The sequence below is a fragment of the Haliotis cracherodii genome, unplaced genomic scaffold (genome assembly GCF_022045235.1).
Source record: "Haliotis cracherodii isolate W230 unplaced genomic scaffold, xgHalCrac1.p SCAF_2, whole genome shotgun sequence".
Classification (NCBI taxonomy): Eukaryota; Metazoa; Mollusca; class Gastropoda; order Lepetellida; family Haliotidae; genus Haliotis; species Haliotis cracherodii.
This window is the reverse complement of record NW_027266275.1, coordinates 64,128,499-64,147,662: the sequence shown is the minus strand read 5'-3', so window position 1 is coordinate 64,147,662 and position 19,164 is coordinate 64,128,499. Positions and strand designations below refer to the sequence as shown.

The 19,164-nt window shown below is 42.7% G+C and overlaps 1 protein-coding gene across 1 annotated transcript in view; it reads left to right on the top strand.

Annotated features, from left to right (window-relative positions):
* The window catches only part of LOC139469410 (syntaxin-8-like), a 61,950-nt gene extending 45,310 nt beyond the window's left edge, over positions 1 to 16,640 (top strand). The window contains exons 8-9 of the mRNA XM_071251573.1: positions 1,156 to 1,241; positions 16,180 to 16,640. Coding sequence (XP_071107674.1) covers positions 1,156 to 1,232 — 77 coding nt within the window. The 3' untranslated portion in view covers positions 1,233 to 1,241; positions 16,180 to 16,640. The remainder of the gene's footprint in view (positions 1 to 1,155; positions 1,242 to 16,179) is intronic.
* The last annotated feature ends 2,524 nt before the right edge of the window (positions 16,641 to 19,164 follow it).

Sequence of the window (19,164 nt, the reverse complement as noted above, 5' to 3'; positions counted from 1 at the left end):
AACTACCAACAAAGAGGAGTGATACCAACATCCTCGCTTCCTAAGTCTGTGTCATTTAGGTCTTACCTACCACAAGCGTCATTAAATCCAACTCACTATCTAGTTTACTTGTTTTACATTACGTACCTTTGTGTCATGGAAAAAATAATCCTTTTTTAGGGCTGGGACAAGTCAAAATTTACTACCCAGGAACCCATCCCGCTATTATCCGACCCTACCCGGGTACCCACTGTAGGTCTGAAGAAATCGGTACAAACTGACCGATTGGAAAAAGTTTGATTGTAGCCCTGGCAAAATGTATTTAGATACACGTATAAAACGATCTTGTCATGCATATGCACTGATGTTTACTGCATGAAGTTTTATCTTTTTTTTCAAACATAAGAGTCAGAAGGAATATGTGCGTAGTCAGAAAGAAATGGGAGCATTGGTCACTTATAGTGTGATCATAGTGTTTTAGAAAAGTTTTGTCATTAAACAATATATCACGTGACTAACCACGGGTCCAGGTAGTCCTGTGGGTACCCGGGTCCTGCTCAGTACCCACCCGACCCGAGTACCCGAGTTACCAGTCCCAGCCCTATCCTGTATTGTACTTTTATGAATGAAATGATGTCTTCATTTATTCAAATCCACTTGCTGACTGTGCAATCCTTATTGATGAAGACAGGAGTTAGGAAAGCTCAGACACCTGAGTGTGTTAAGCTTGCTGTGTTAATTAGTTAGGGTACTACATGATTACAGTATTATATAGAGTGAGTGAGTGAGTGAGTATGGTTTTACGCCGTTTTTAGCAATATTCCAGCAATATCACGGCGGGGGTCACCAGAAATGCGCTTCACACATTGTACCCATGTCGGGAATCGAACCCGGGTCTTCGGCGTGACGAGCGAACGCTTTAACCACTAGGCTACCCGACCGCCCCAGTATTATATAGAGCTCATGCTACAAGGAACAGTCAGGAAGTCAGAGCCAGAATTACTTCTTATCATGATGAGAAGGACAAATATATGTTTAGTATGGAATGATGCTAGTTTAATAGGTATCTTACCAGGTAGCAGGTTGAAGGTTATGAAAATGTAAATCTGTCCAAGGAATCTGTAAAATATGAAGATTAATGAAGCAACGTCATTACAGTCCTGTTTTTCGTTTCAGGTTACTGGGTTGCCATCGTTCTCCTCTTCATTGCTATCATTGTGATAGTGGCAGTGCCTTACAACAAAAAGCCCTGAGACATACATGTGAGTGAGTTGACATGCCCAGAAGCATGTTGAGTGAGTGGTTTACTTTTAGTGTTGCGTCTACAGTGGTGAGATGTGGTGTACTTTGTAGTTTATAGATTCTGCTGGTGCTTCCGGCCGGCCATTGGTTTGTCAGAATATCCACACCCTCTCTCACACCAATCAGAATATCCACACCCTCTGCCACACCAATCAGGATATCCACACCCTCTCCCACACCAATCAGGATATCCACACCCTCTCCCACACCAATCAGGATATCCACACCCTCTCTCACACCAATCAGGATATCCACACCCTCTCTCACACCAATCAGGATATCCACACCCTCTCCCACACCAATCAGGGTATCCACACCCTCTCTCACTGCAATCAGGATATCCACACCCTCTCTCACACCAATTAGGATATCCACACCCTCTCTCACTGCAATCAGGATATCCACTCTCTCTCTCACACCAGTCAGGATATCCACACCCTCTCACATCAATCAGGATATCCACACCCTCTCTCACACAAATCAGGATATCCACACCCTCTCTCACTGCAATCAGGATATCCACACACTCTCCCACACCAATCAGGATATCCACACCCTCTGTCACACCAATCAGGATATCCACACCCTCTGTCACACCAATCAGGATATCCACACCCTCTGTCACACCAATCAGGATATCCACACCCTCTCTCACACCAATCAGGATATCCACACCCTCTCACACCAATCAGGATATCCACACTCTCTCCCACCAATCAGGATATCCACACCCTCCCCCACACCAATCAGGATATCCAAACCCTCTCTCACTGCAATCAGGATATCCACACCCAACTCACTCAATGTCTACGTTACCCCAACTCACTCAGTGCCTACCTCACCCCAACGCACTCAATGTCTACGTTACCCCAACTCACTCAGTGCCTACCTCACCCCAACTCACTCAATGTCTACGTTACCCCAACGCACTCAATGCCGACCTCACTCCAACTCACTCAGTCCCTACCTCACTTCAACTCACTCAGTGCCTACCTCACCCCAACTCACTCAGTCCCTACCTCACCCCAAATCACTCAGTCCCTACCTGACCACAACTCACTCAGTGCCTACCTCACCCCAACTCACTCAATGCCTACCTGACCACAACTCACTCAATGCCTACCTCACCCCAACTCACTCAGTGCCTGCCTGACCACAACTCACTCAATGCCTACCTCACCCCAACTCACTCAGTCCCTACCTGACCACAACTCACTCAGTGCCTACCTCACCCCAACTCACTCAATGCCTACCTCACCCCAACTCACTCAGTCCCTACCTGACCACAACTCACTCAGTGCCGACCTCACCCCAACTCACTCAGTGCCTGCCTGACCACAACTCACTCAATGCCTATCTCACCCCAACTCACTCAGTCCCTACCTGACCACAACTCACTCAGTGCCTACCTCACCCCAACTCACTCAATGCCTACCTCACCCCAACTCACTCAATGCCGACCTCACCCCAACTCACTCAGTGGCTACCTCACCCCAACTCACTCAATGCCTACCTCACCCCAACTCACTCAATGCCGACCTCACCCCAACTCACTCAGTGGCTACCTCACCCCAACTCACTCAATGCCTACCTCACCCCAACTCACTCAATGCCTACCTCACCACAACTCACTCAATGCCTACCTCACCCCAACTCACTCAATGCCTACCTCACCCCAACTCACTCAATGCCTACCTCACCACAACTCACTCAATGCCTACCTCACCCCAACTCACTCAATGCCTACCTCACCCCAACTCACTCAATGCCTACCTCACCACAACTCACTCAATGCCTACCTCACCCCAACTCACTCAATGCCTACCTCACCCCAACTCACTCAATGCCTACCTCACTTCAACTCACTCAGTCCCTACCTCACCCCAACTCACTCAATGCCTACCGCACCACAACTCACATAATAGGTGATTATGGGTTAGCTTAGTGGATCAAGCAGTCACTCTTCACAGCGAAAACCTGGGTTTGATTCCCCCCTATGATTTTGCTGTCCTGGAATATTACAACCCCCAGCATAAGAGCACTCACACTGACACCATGTAAAACACACAAGCCACTGACTATTTCCTGCATGACCTCACCAGTCCAGCTGCTGACTATCTAAATAGCTGTCTCTTCCACAGCCGTCTAATTGTGTTTATGGTCATCGGAGACAGCTCGGGCAGTAAAGGGGAGATAAGATTGTTGGATGTGACAGTTATGGCTATTTCCCACATGCTGGACATGACTGATAGTTATCTGATACGGTCTATTACCAAGCTCTTCAGATAGTGAACCATGGAGCTACCTCTGGTCCGTACAGGAAGACATGCATGTGGAAATGATCTGCTACTGAGATTGATAACATTATGTTATGCAATGTGTCATTAGGACACGTGGTAGTGTCATGTCATCAATAATATTGTCACGCATGTGTTGTCTTGAGGCAACTGCCTCCGTGGTCAAGTGGTAGAGCGTCTGCCTGGAGAGTGGATGGTCTGAGGTTGGATTCCTGGCCGCGTCATACCAAAAGACGTTAAAGGATGGTACTTATTGTTACTTTGCCTGGGCTAAAACAAGGACTGGTCGGCTCTGAGTCAGTATACTGTGTCTGAGCAATCGGCATCGTATCTGAGAGGGCTAGCACTATAAATCGTCATCAGTCCGGACTAGTACAAGCAGCTATACAAAAATGCATGCAAATCGCTATTTAAGTGCAATAGCCTTGGACGCTACATCAAACCTTGAGACCATGCAAAGAGCTGCAATATGGCTGATGCAGCGTTAAGCAATATTCATTCATCCCCTCCTTTCTTAATTTAAGAGGGGGCACGGGTGGCCCAGTCGTCTAAGGCGCCCTGATTCACTGTGCAGAGTTGCGTCCCATGGGCACGCCAGAAACCTATAATTGTGGGTTCGAATCCCGGTTCGCCCCAATAATCCCGGTTTGTCAGCACCATGCCTGTGCTTGTAGGTTTCACCGAAGTGGTAAATGTCTGAGACCTCGCTTTGGGCTTTCCTCCCACAGTAAGCTGACACGCCGCGATATAACTGGAATACTGTTAAAAGCAGCGTTAAAAACCCAACTCACTCACTCACTTAATTTAAGAACTTTGTCAGCAGTTCCATGAAGCTGAATTATGTCATCCAGATACCCCTTGAAAACCAGAACAAAAACATGGCAAAGCGAATACAACATGTTGAATGCCCGTGTTGAGTCTGTGTGGGTAGTCGCACCCCAGCCCAGCACCCCAACTTGTCCTAGAGCCCGAGGAGCATAAAGTGAGGATTGAATTGTTACAGTCAGTCACATGGCAGATTATATTACCTACGAAGGCAAACATATCATAAAAATCTTATGTGCACTTGGGTCATATCACGTCACGAAACGAGTCATTCGAATCTTATTGTGACGGAGGTTGGAATGACGTCATACTAGAAACAATGTTATAGCTAAAGATGTTGACGTCATTCAACAAATTGTGGTTCCACTGCTGTTGCGACTTGTTGTCCTTATAGGTAAACACTAAAATTTGTCTCTGTAGACATCTTCTTCGGTAATTAATAGAACATTATATTCATGTTCATGTCATACTATGTTTTCGACACTTGTTCCTAAATTCTGGTATTTAGACACTTGTGTCGTAAACATAGTGATATGATATATATTCTCTTCGTATGTCAGGGGGCGGTCGGGTAGCCTAGTGGTTAAAGCGTTTGCTCGTCCAAGCCGAAGCCCGACATGGGTACAATGTGTAATGCCCATTTCTCGTGTCCCCCTCCATGATATTACTGGAATATTGCTAAAAGCGGAGTAGCGCCATACCCACTCACTCACTCACTCACTCTATGTATGTAATCATTCACCATGGACTTGGATCATTATTCATGTCCCCTTAGGGATTCCGGGTTAGATTTCGTCTCCAGCAACCGATGCTGGTCATAAGAGGCAATAGAATGAATCGGTTGTCAGGCTCTGTGACTTGGCTTGTAGCATGACAGGCGGATACTTCCTCACAATATCTATCAATGGATTGTCTGGTCCAAACTCAATCATTTACAGGCTGTCGTCATTTGGTTTGTAGCATGACAGGCGGATACTTCCTCACAATATCTATCAATGGATTTTCTGCTCCAGACTCAATCATTTACATGCTGTCGTCATTTGGCTTGAATCATGACAGGCGGATCCTTCCTCACAATATCTATCAATGGATTTTCTGCTCCAGACTCAATCATTTACATGCTGTGGTCATTTGGCTTGAATCATGACAGGCGGATCCTTCCTCACAATATCTATCAATGGATTTTCTGCTCCAGACTCAATCATTTACATGCTGTGGTCATTTGGCTTGAATCATGACAGGCGGATCCTTCCTCACAATATCTATCAATGGATTGTCTGCTCCAGACTCAATCATTTACAGGCTGCTGTGATTTGGCTTGAATCATGACAGGCGGATCCTTCCTCACAATATCTATCAATGGATTGTCTGGTCCAGACTCAATCATTTACATGCTGTCGTCATTTGGCTTGTAGCATGACAGGCGGATCCTTCCTCTCAATATCTATCAATGGATTGTCTGCTCCAGACTCAATCATTTACAGGCTGCTGTCATTTGGCTTGAAGCATGACAGGCGGATCCTTCCTCACAATATCTATCAATGGATTGTCTGGTCCAGACTCAATCATTTACAGGCTGCCATCATTTGGTTTGTAGCATGACAGGCGGATCCTTCCTCACAATATCTATCAATGGATTGTCTGGTCCAGACTCAATCATTTACAGGCTGCCATCATTTGGCTAGTAGCATGACAGGTGGATCCTTCCTCACAATATATATCAATGGATTGTCTGGTCCAAACTCAATCATTTACAGGCTGCCATCATTTGGTTTCTAGCATGACAGGCGGATCCTTCCTCACATCAATCAATGGATTGTCTGGTCCAGACTCAATCATTTACAGGCTGCCTTCATTTGGCTAGTAGCATGACAGGCGGATCCTTCCTCACAATATCTATCAATGGATTGTCTGGTCCAGACTCAATCATTTACAGGCTGCTGTCATTTGGCTGGAATATTGTTGTTGCCACGTTAAATAAAAAACAAACATGACTTTCTCATGCTATCAACCACTGACTGGAGTATTTACTTGTCTCCGTCATTTGCCAGGAATAAAGTGGCTACTTTAGATGGGAGGTTGATTAGAGCTTTCATAACACAATGCGAGATATTGTTCGAAATTGCTCCTAAGTTCTCTGATCTCCTCCCATTAACCAGGTTTGAAGATTGTGTTTCAGGTAATGGGGAATTAAGATATAGACAGACATACTCACGTAATATATCAAAGATCGCACACAGATATGGACAAGGGTATCGCTCTTCAATGTCTACATACACAGAAAAATACATGGATCTACTTTATACAGTACCGAGCAAAAGGAAGCTCCCTTTTTATTTCAACAGTGCTAATTTCTAGTCTGGACAGCTTTGTCTAACCCACTGCTAGTGGAATATAAAGTGTGACCTTGTTAGTCTGGACACACTGTTTGTTTGAATACAATAACACCTTGTTAGTCTGGACATGCTGATTATTTGAATACAATAACACCTTGTTAGTCTGGACACTCTGTTTGAATACAATAACTACTTGTTACTCTGGAATCTGTAATTGTTTGGAAACAATAACACCTTTTTAGTCTGGACACTCTGAATACAATAACACCTTGTTTGTCTGGGCTCTCTAATTGTTTGGAAACAATAACACCTTTTTAGTCTGGATACTCTGTTTGAATACAATAACACCTTTTTAGTCTGGACTCTCTGATTGTTTGGATACCAACACACCTTGTTAGTCTGGATACTTTCCTCCTCCACCATCTGCACCAACCAATGGCACAGGGGCAGAGATGAAGTGGTTTGGAGCGCTCTTCCTATGGTAGCAGATTTTCTGCTACATCTACACCAGGAGAAGAATATCAGACATGACACGATTGAGGGTTTCTGATCAGTGTTACCATCGGTCCTCTGGTTACCATCGGTCTCCATCAGCACCCATCTGTTCTAAATCAGCCCATGAAGTCATTTTCAACTGGAGGAAGTCAAAACATCCCAAGTGGAAATTTTCTGTCGTCCTGTCTGGTCATATGGAAACATCACATGGGCCTATGCATAAGGCAACTCTTCTGCCAGCATCTAAGAAGACTGTATGTTTTTTCTTTCCATGGTAACATCGACTAGAGTGTCAGAGCTTCATGCAAATGATTGGAGTAGGATCACTCTGCGGGATCTTCCAGAGTTCACTGCCAAAAATAAGACCATGGTGGGAGGTCCATTAGGTCATCAGTAATACTCCATCTCTGATCTAGGCAGAAGTTCGGACCCTCCAGACAATTTTTTATGTCCAGTGCAAGCACTTAAGTATTACTTCACAGCAATGCAAGACCATCGTCGCATCAGGAAACGTTTATTCATCTCCAGCAAGCCTTCTGTGGATTAAGTTATCTCATGGCAGGTTACTGTTACAGGTCAGATGAAAACCACTATCACCAAAAACTTCAGGGCCGTCCAGGCTATAGTATCCCAGTGACTTGTTCTATTGTTGGAGAGTGGGGTGAGAAATCCAATACTGCAACCTAATAATGTAAGGTGACCACTTGATCCTTTGTCAGCCTGGTAAACACAGGATTTCGTACTAATATCTGGAAATGATCTACGATTCAGTGGAAGTGACGACAGAATAGTTGTTGTTAGCAATGTACATGACTTCAAAGCAACCGGTAGTGACGTCATAGAAGGAAGTGATGTCAGGTTACTGGAAGTGACGTCATAGAAGGAAGTGATGTCAGGTTACTGGAAGTGACATCATAGAAGGAAGTGATGTCAGGTTACTGGAAGTGACATCATAGAAGGAAGTGATGTCGGTTACTGGAAGTGACATCATAGAAGGAAGTGATGTCAGGTTACTGGAAGTGACGTCATAGAAGGAAGTGATGTCAGGTTACTGGAAGTGACGTCATATAAGGAAGTGATGTCGGTTACTGGAAGTGATGTCATAGAAGGAAGTGATGTCAGGTTACTGGAAGTGACGTCAATGGAACCAGAAGGATCAACCATAGAAAGGGAAGTGATATCATCACAACCGGAAGAGATGTCACAAGCACTAGAAGTGACGTCATAGACCAGAAGTGACATCATGAAGATGCCAAATAACACGCTATTTACAAAGAAAGTAGTAAGGTATTGTACATTTTCTGAATGTTTCTGGGGGCACGGGTGGCCCAGTCATCTAAGGTACCACGATTCGCTGTGCAGAGTTGCACTATGATTTTGGGTTCGAATCCCGGTTCGCCCCGATTATGTTTCTAGATTTGTCAGCAACATACCCGTGCTCGTGGGTTTCACAGAAGTGGTAAACGTCTGAGACCTGCATCACTTCGGGCTTTCCTCCCACATTAAGCTGACACGCCGTGATATAGTTGAAATAATGATAAAAGCGGCGTTAAACACAACTCACTCACTCACTCACTCACTCACTCACTCACTCACTCACTCACTCATTCACTCACTCTGAATGTTTCTATGTATTATTACCATTATTACAGTCAGCTATCCTGGATCACTATATGTCAAATCCCACCAATCCTGCTGGTGTATTCTGGCTGTGATGTAATAGAGCTAGGGTATTCAAGGAATTATCAGAAAATAGTTATTATTGTGTGTAATTCTAAGAAAACTACCTCTATTACATCAGGAAGTAATCCCTCCCACCTCCCCAATCTATCTGCATCTAGTGGATATTGCGATTGGAAAGAAGTGACCCTTTCTGCCATGTGCAAAGGCTTTTTACAAGAGGTACAGTTTGCCTAACAACTAGTTGGGATGGCTAACACTGAAGAGGACGTCTGTTGAAACTCTAAGGATGTTTTAGTGTGATGTTAGTCATATTGCAGGAATATTTACTATGATGTACAGAGGTAGTATTCTTAGAATTACAAACAATGACAACTATTTCTGGTGTCCCATGCTCTGATATTCCTTCTGACGACTGAGGACGGGATGGTCACAATTTGTGACCTGGCTGATTCTGTGTCTAATCTCATGGATTGTTGCTTGTGATATCAACCACTGGTCTGCATAGCCAAGACTTATTTACAGACTGGTGACTCACTCATTACTTCTTGTCCTGGACAGTCACTATTCAGTGGCAATCAAGGTAACATTAGGTTTCAACAGTAGTGTACCTGCATTCAGTTACATAGTCACAAAGTTCATTGTAATAAAGATATGGTTACCATGGATTAATTACTGCTAAGTTTTGGATAGAAGGTTTCTTCTTCCAACTTCCTTGATAATGTTTCCGTTTTGGCGCTACTTAGATTCTGTCTTTGATGGTAGTAATAATTTTGAAATAGAAAGTTATTTTGAGAACCTTTGAGTGAAATAACAATTTGTAAAATAAGATCTTGAAAGACATATGAATGTGGTTCACTTACGGAACAAGTCATTAGCCCCTAGAAAAAAACTTATCAGCCTGTTGGCTCTCTGAAATGGTTTATGCAGACGAAGTCGACTTTCCATCGACTGGACATGGGTAGGTTAATCCCCCTGGGCGACTTCATGAAATTTAGGCGAATGAAGGCTTAGCGGTACAATAGACCATTTCGCATGTTGTTGTAAGCCGTTAGTCCAGACTACACACATCACTAAACACAAAATTGTGGCATTTCTGATTTATATTTTCCATTTTATATATCATTATCATGTCACAGTCATGCACACAAATACATAGATATATACCATATTCGACCCATTAAGCGCCCCTCCCCCAATAAGCGCCCCCACCCCTTCCCGGTTCCGAAAATTTATATAGTAATTATTTCATTTTAAATGAAAATTGTTTGGGAACCGTAGTTTCCGGATATTTGAAGTCCGTATAAGCGGGGCATGACTGTATTCTGTTTATTTTAGATATTTGTGACTTTGAATATTATGCGCAGAAAAAAATTACACCGTACCCCTTCAGCGAAGTCCGGCAAACGAACGGGTTATGAGAAACTTCGTCAGTATACAAATTCAAAATTTGAGATAAAAAAATCACCAGACATGTTGATATACCGTTTAAATTGTATTTTTTGTTCAGCTAGGCATCTTTTTATATCCAGGGATTAATATTACCTTGTGCATTTTCTCGTAAACTAAGCCGGACACAGCAATCAGCTGTACACACGTTTTCTTGGAATCTACCGGTGAGTCGGTCAAGACACACCCAATGATATAACTTTACAGGATTTTAAATGCAAGGATCGGCCAAAGTTGTATTTGAAACTATTTTTTTATCAGGAATAATATAATAGCTGATCGCTATTGCTGGGTATTATTTTTTACATGGAACCAGTCTGACCAGTCACCGTCTGTGCTCCCGTGCACGTGATCGCGTGATCGCAAGAATTACGTGTTGACATAGAATCGTCCAACAAAAACAAAAATGACTTTTAACGATTCAAAGTATGGCATATATGATATATGTATCCATTCTCTGTCAACTTAAGTTCGTTTCAAGGCGTCAATAGCGGTAATCTGACCGTGGTTGCTGTTAATAACGGTGAGTTATGGGGGAATTTACGCCAATTTGACCTGAATTGTCCCCAATAAGCGCCCACCCTTTCTGTCTTTTTTTAAGCGCCCTGGGCGCTTAATGGGTCGAATACGGTATATGACTTTGAGATACATATATACAATCACTAAATATACCACCGCCTCCGTGGTCTAGAGGTAGAGCGTCCGCCCGGAGAGCGGAAGGTCCGGAGTTCGATCCCCGGCCGTGTCATACCAAAAGACGTTAAAAGATGGTACTTGTTGTTACCCTGTCTGACGCTCAGCATTTAGGGGCTAAAACAAGGACTGGTTGGCTCGGAGTCAGTATACTGTGTCTGAGTGGGGAATTCATGTTAAACTGCGGCATGGTATCTCCGTGAGCTAGCACTATAAATCGGCATCAGTCCGGACTAGTTCAAGCAGCCACACACACACGTGCATGCACGTCGCTATATAAGTGCAATTATCTTGGAGGCGAAGTTAAACCCCATTTCACCTCACTTCACTAAATATACCAGTAGGACAGACCTACAAGCTCTGTACAAGCTGGATCTGCATGGTCCGAAAGTAGGGAGTGATGCATATTGCATCTATCAAATCAGCTGAACAGATATCAGTGACCGATGTTAATCAAATCAGCTGAACAGACATCAGTGACCGATGTTAATCAAATCCGCTGAACAGACATCAGTGACCAATGTTAATCAAATCTGCTGAACAGACATCAGTGACCGATGTTAATCCTTCATCAAAACACTTTGTAACAACAATGAATATCAAAGAATCCGCTGTTCGACTTCCTGGGAAAAGTGTCACATCATAAAGGTCGACTTCCTGTGCAGACACCTCTAAAACCTGAGCCTGTTTCAAAAACAGTGTTATAATATGGGGTACCAATTGTCTTATTGCTAAGATCACTTTGTTCAGTGGGATTCTATAATTTAACAGGCGGTTGGTTTCCTTGCCCATAGTATTGAAGTCAATCTGGAGCACTCTGCATTTGAAGTTATTTTGATTATTAAAAACATAATAAGTAAGACATAAAAAAAGTGACTGCAGTCAGACAATAAAGTTATCTTAGAGCTACTCTGGATGTAAATCTCCATTTTTCACAGATTAATTCTCCATCAAACTAAGCTATTTTCACAGTTTTATCATCACTCACTGTGATGTACACTCTGAGAATAATCAGGGAGAGATTTTTAGTGTTCCCATCCAGATTGGCCACACTGCAGTAGGATCTTTAGAATAATTTTGACATTTGATCTTATTTTTTTATTACCTGGACGAAGTATTATATGTCCAAAGCTTTTTGCATCCTGCAGAGATCGCAGGATGTGTTGGCAGCCAATCGCATCCATCACAAGATGTTTATGACAAGTCAAATACATCGTCTCCAATCTCCCCCCTTTCATCTTCAAGGCTACTTGAAGGAGTTTTGCTTGAGACAGCTCTGTGTGTTACCTTAACAGGTCCAATCTTATCAAGAATTAGTGTATGTGTCAGAAAAAATTCTTTGAGTGTTTGAGACGGTCTTGAAGATCTCCAGGCTGCCATCTTTTCACCACTTCCTTCATTTGTGTTTCCGACAAACAGGATGACATAAAATTGTGAGATTTATTTTTGTAGGGTGTTATGTTCAAAAGTCGATTCCTGCTGCTCTGTTCTCCTAATTCATGGCCTGTATCTGCCAATAAAGCCCCAGTGCAGTGGGCGATCACTGCTTCCTCCGACCATGTGGTTAGATCTTATCTACATCGTACAACATTAAGATGGCTGGTAGAAACTGAATGAAGTCACGGCATGCGTTTGCGTAGCTAGGAAGAAGATAAGTCAAAGATCATTGTGGGGATACTGTCACTTATTTTGAGTTTGTTTGTATGGTTATGGGGAATTTGACAATTTTGGGGTGAAAGGTTAACGTTGATTGTTGTACAGTTCAGTGTGCACTATAGTTCTGGTTCAAACTTGTGGCTCTCCTCCTTTGTGAGTGAGTGTGTTTAGTCCAGTTATGTCATAGCTTGTCAGTTTGATGTTGGAGACAATATCTGTAAACACAGTTCTACAAACCACTTGCCTTCAACCTCAATTTCGTCATGGCTTTATCACCTGATGTAGTACAAATCTGTGAATTCAGTTCCCAACCCACCTGCCTCCAAATCCAGTTCCACCCCACACAATTCACATGGCCCAATTTAACCCAGGTCATTGAGTCCACATCTGTGAATCAAGTTCCTCAAACTACCTGCCCTTAATCACACTCTTCCATCCCACATACATCCCATAATATCCACATGACTTGATTTAAACCAGTACAGTCAAAATCTGTAATCAAGTTTTTCGAACCACCTCCCTTATCCCCACTCTTCCTCCCCACATACACCCCACAAAACCCACCCCTGATTTAACCCAATACATTCAGTCCAAATCTGTAGTACAGTTCCTCAACCCACCTGCCCTTATACCCACTCTTCCACCCCACATACACCCTACAAAACCCACCCCTGATTTAACCCAGTACATTCAGTCCAAATCTGTAGTCCAGTTCCTCAACCCACCTGCCCTTATCCCCACTCTTCCACCCCACAAGATCCATCTGACCTGATTTTACCAAGGACATTCAGTCCAAGTCAGTAAATCCAGTTCCCCAACCCACCTGCTTTAACCCCCTACCTTTCTGTACGTGTTAACGAAGCTCTTCACTTTATGAGAAATCCTACACCTGGAATGACACAACTGTAGCTGCTTATAGCTTCTGGGAACTCTTTGCATCATATCATACTTGATTCAAGTGTTCCTTTCTTCATGCACTTCATCGAGCACTTGCAGCTACAGGTCTTCAAAATTAAACAAACCAAACAGATTCCATCAAACTGCCAAACTCACTGGCACTGAGGCCTCTGTGCAGTGGGAACACCTTTACATTTATTGAGTAACTCTCCCGCCTTCAGCCATGAATCTAGACACAGCCGAGTGTACCAGAAGGCCCTAGAAGTATCATCAGTGCACATCACAGTACACAGAGTGATATTTAATGGCTTATATTCTTTTACAGATGCTTTCATTCATAGTAATAAAAGATTGATAACTGGGAAGCAATACGTCCTCTTGTACAAAGGTTCACAGCTGTGGCTTGCATCCCCCGATATGTTCACTGCTGTGGCTTGCATCCCCTGATATAATAAACAGCTGTGACTTGCATCCCCTGATATGTTCACTGCTGTGACTTGCATCCCCTGATATGTTCACTGCTGTGACTTGCATCTCCCGATATGTTCACTGCTGTGACTTGCATCTCCTGATATGTTCACTGCTGTGACTTGCATCTCCTGATATGTTCACTGCTGTGACTTGCATCCCCTGATATGTTCACTGCTGTGACTTGCATCCCCTGATATGTTCACTGCTGTGACTTGCATCTCCTGATATGTTCACTGCTGTGTCTTACATCCCCGATATGTTCACTGCTGTGACTTGCATCTCCTGATATGTTCACTGCTGTGGCTTGCATCCCCAATATGTTCACTGCTGTGGCTTGCATCCCCAATATGTTCACTGCTGTGGCTTGCATCCCCTGATATGTTCACTGCTGTGTCTTACATCCCCGATATGTTCACTGCTGTGACTTGCATCTCCTGATATGTTCACTGCTGTGTCTTACATCCCCAATATGTTCACTGCTGTGGCTTGCATCCCCGATATGTTCACTGCTGTGACTTGCATCCCCCGATATGTTCACTGCTGTGGCTTGCATCCCCTGATATGTTCACTGCTGTGGCTTCCATCTCCTGATATGTTGACTGCTGTGGCTTGCATCCCCTGATATGTTCACTGCTGTGGCTTCCATCTCCTGATATGTTGACTGCTGTGGCTTGCATCCCCGATATGTTCACAGCTGTGGCTTGCATCTCCTGATATGTTCACTGCTGTGACTTGCATCCCCTGATATGTTCACTGCTGTGACTTGCATCCCCTGATATGTTCACTGCTGTGGCTTGCATCCCCGATATGTTCACAGCTGTGGCTTGCATCTCCTGATATGTTCACTGCTGTGGCTTGCATCCCCTGATATGTTCACTGCTGTGGCTTGCATCCCCGATATGTACACAGCTGTGGCTTGCATCTCCTGATATGTTCACTGCTGTGGCTTGCATCTCCTGATATGTTCACTGCTGTGACTTGCATCCCCTGATATGTTCACTGCTGTGACTTGCATCTCCTGATATGTTCACTGCTGTGGCTTGCATCTCCTGATATGTTCACTGCTGTGACTTGCATCCCCTGATATGTTCACTGCTGTGGCTTCCATCTCCTGATATGTTCACTGCTGTGACTTGCATCTCCTGATATGTTCACTGCTGTGACTTGCATCCCCTGATATGTTCACTGCTGTGACTTGCATCCCCTGATATGTTCACTGCTGTGACTTGCATCCCCTGATATGTTCACTGCTGTGGCTTCCATCTCCTGATATGTTCACTGCTGTGACTTGCATCCCTGATATGTTCACTGCTGTGACTTGCATCCCCTGATATGTTCACTGCTGTGGCTTCCATCTCCTGATATGTTCACTGCTGTGACTTGCATCTCCTGATATGTTCACTGCTGTGACTTGCATCTCCTGATATGTTCACTGCTGTGACTTGCATCTCCTGATATGTTCACTGCTGTGGCTTCCATCTCCTGATATGTTCACAGCTGTGACTTGCATCTCCTGATATGTTCACTGCTGTGACTTGCATCCCCTGATATGTTCACTGCTGTGGCTTCCATCTCCTGATATGTTCACAGCTGTGACTTGCATCTCCTGATATGTTCACTGCTGTGACTTGCATCTCCTGATATGTTCACTGCTGTGGCTTCCATCTCCTGATATGTTCACAGCTGTGACTTGCATCTCCTGATATGTTCACAGCTGTGGCTTGCATCCCCTGATATGTTCACTGCTGTGGCTGGTATGTTCTGTTTATAGGTTTAGCATGTATTTGGCTCAGACAGGGTTGGGATGGTTGTTTTGTGTTGAAAGCTAACACATCATCTGCTGGGCTACCCAACAGGAATATGGCAACATTCAACATTTATACTTCCACAAGTTTAGACAAGGAGAATTTGAAGAAGAAACAAAATGTGTTGCCAAGTTCTTGCTTTTTAACCAAACTCAAAACACTATATTTTCTTTACCAAAATGTATTCTACATTCCTCAGCACAATATTTTTGTTGGACATTGAGACAACGTTAGGTGCAGTTCCATTTAAAACTCGACATGATCATGTGTTCAGAACAATATGTTTGGTTTCAGGAGCTTGCCTGTTTGTGTCTGTGCCCTGTCTGGATGTCTGTGCACTGTCTGCTGAAGTCTGGCCCTCGATGGGGCTGCCTGGCCTCTCAGCTACATCGCTACACATGCTGGAGGCTGGGTGTGCTCACACAAGAACGTGTATCTGGAGCAATCAACAAGCTGGGAGATCGTCATGGTGATGATTAGACCTTTACACCTGTTATTCACACAGGTCTCAGGTGGTCTGCTTCAGACCCAGTGTTCCGGATACAGACCACAGGCAGCGTCATCGGAACTGAGCATGTTATAGGCATATAACTAGGTGATGGTTTGGCTCATGGACATATGTTTATTACTGATGTATTTTTGTAAGTTTGTTAAGGTGATCTGGTGAGAAAACCAATATCTTGAGAATACTGTTGGATAGAAGTGTGGATTGGCTGTATTTTATGGAAGTTGTACCTTTAAGAATCTGCTTGTGTGTGTAAACTGACACATCTGGGTTATACAAGATACTGGTTTTCTCTAGTGTCAACGTGTAAGTAGTCCACACCAAATTATGTCTTCTTTTACGCGTTCTGCGAAACATTTTGTTTTTATGAAATTAACCTCATCTCAACCAGAGAACATTCCTTTTTTTTTATCATATTGCTTCCTGCAACTTTCAAATTGACTAAGAGAATTCATAAAACAAGACATTAAGTTGTCTGGACTTTAAACATGAACTCCTTTCAACACAAAAAGGCAAGGGAACTGCTCCTTCATATATATTTTTAATGTTATAAAGATTTGTATGAGTAATTGAGTATATATTTATTATTTCATGTATATTTTAAGCTCATGTAAGTTTTGTACAAAACAAAATTATATATATCTTCAACTAATGTCCATTTACATCATCATGATTGATCATTATGAGGAACAGAAAATAGTTTTGTGTATTTATTAAATAAATAAAATCCTTCTGCATTACAGAAGGTAAAGATGAATGACCTATTGAGCCTAACAGCTTACTCATATTGATGATGTTAATTACGCCACACATTTTATATTTTCATTTCACGGGCCCGCCACCCCACTAAGAGAAAATAAATTAAACAAAAAATATTTTTTTATTATTTCTCCTGCTGGTAATAATGACCCTCTGATACAATGAAAAATATATATATCAATTCCATGTCTACATCACTATCAGAGATTCAATAAGCCAGCTGCAATTTTAACTCCACTGCAGAACGACTTTCATGTAAATAAATAAATGATTGACATAGCTGTTATTTTATTTTTTATTTCGACCAACCTTTTGTGGAAAAGCTGGAATATATCCCTGAAACATAAAATTAATAAAGTGTGGCCTAATGTAATGTTACTTTATAGTGCCTTTCCAGTCTGAGCATATTGACTACAGTAAACTACGTTTATAACGAACTGTTATAAAGAAAGTTATAAAGAACTGACAGATATAACGCACTACTTTTTGGTCCTGTTCATTGGCTGTGTATAGGCTGTGTAAGTTCTTGTAACAAACTACAGTTATAACGAACTAAAATTAGTCGTCCCTTTTAGTTCACTATAACCATAGGTTACTGTATATACTTGGAAAGTCTCTGATCGAACTGATGTAATGGAAGTCAGTATTGTGGGTTTTAATGCACTATATCATCAGCTGTATGAAAATGTCACTACAACCTTCCCAATCCACACTGGATCACATTTTGCATGCATATTTTCCCACTTCTCGACATGACATACTATGTAAAACATTTTGCTGTGATATTTCTTTGTGAATGTTCCTCATCTTCAGTTTGGAAAATATAAACCATGCTAATAATTTTCTAATGTTTCCAACAAACAATTAAGAATGTACTTCCAAATACTACAGCTATTTCCTGAAGGAACTTAATGAATAAATACATGTTCTATTCTATTTGAGCAGTTACAATTAAGCATGTTTATCGTATTGTTCATATGAAGCCTCTAAGGCTTAAAGGGGCGGTCGGGTAGCCTAGTGGTTAAAGCGTTTGCTTGTCACGCCGAAGACCTGGGTTCTATTCCTGACATGGGTACAATGAGTGAAGCCCATTTCTGGTGTTCCCTGCCGTGATATTGCTGGAATATTGCTAAAAGCGGTGTAAAACCAAACTCACTCACTCACTCACTCTAAGGCTTAAAGGAAGCAGGCTGCTGTGGCTTGACATGACACCCAGTGATGCCAATCATGAAACAAAGATTCAGAATGTCAAAATACCTCACAATCTGAGAGACCCATGAAGATCCGGTGTAGAATACCGTATTCGACGTAATAAGCGCCTCGCCTTAATAAGCGCCCACGTCGAGATTTTCTTATATATTGGCTACTGAACAATCCCAATTAGCACCCCTTCTGACCCCTATTCGCATATATTATGTACCGCTTCCTTCCCCTATTCGCGTATAATAAGCACTCATGTGTTATATGCATCCTTTATTATTGGCAATTAAATTCTGGAAAAATATATCTGTCGTACATGAGCATTTCAGGCTGTCAGCATAAACCACAAAATTTAAATTTTTTTAAAATCTTCTTTTTTTTTCCACCAAAATAATATTCTAATAAGAGCCCCCTATTTCTAATTTTGAGAGCGCCCTGGGCGCTTATTACGTCGAATATGGTAGTCTTCAGCAACCTAAGTGAGTGAGTGAGTGAGTTGGGTTTAACGCCGCTTATTCATTGTTATAACATCATTCCAGTTATACCACAGCGTGTCAGCTTAACCTTTAGTATGGTCATTGGCTAATGGACACTGGGACCAAGATGATGTCGGTGTTTGCAGCTGTTTCTGATTAGAGGATGAATGTCATGTCTACAGGTAGTACTTTGTTTATGGACTAGGACACTCTTCAAACACAGATTGCTTGCCAGAATAAAACACATCAAAAGAAAATTGTCATATATAATTAATAAATGTAATAATGCATTTGATCAGTTTGAATTTGAATTAATTTGACAATTAGTACATGCAGCCT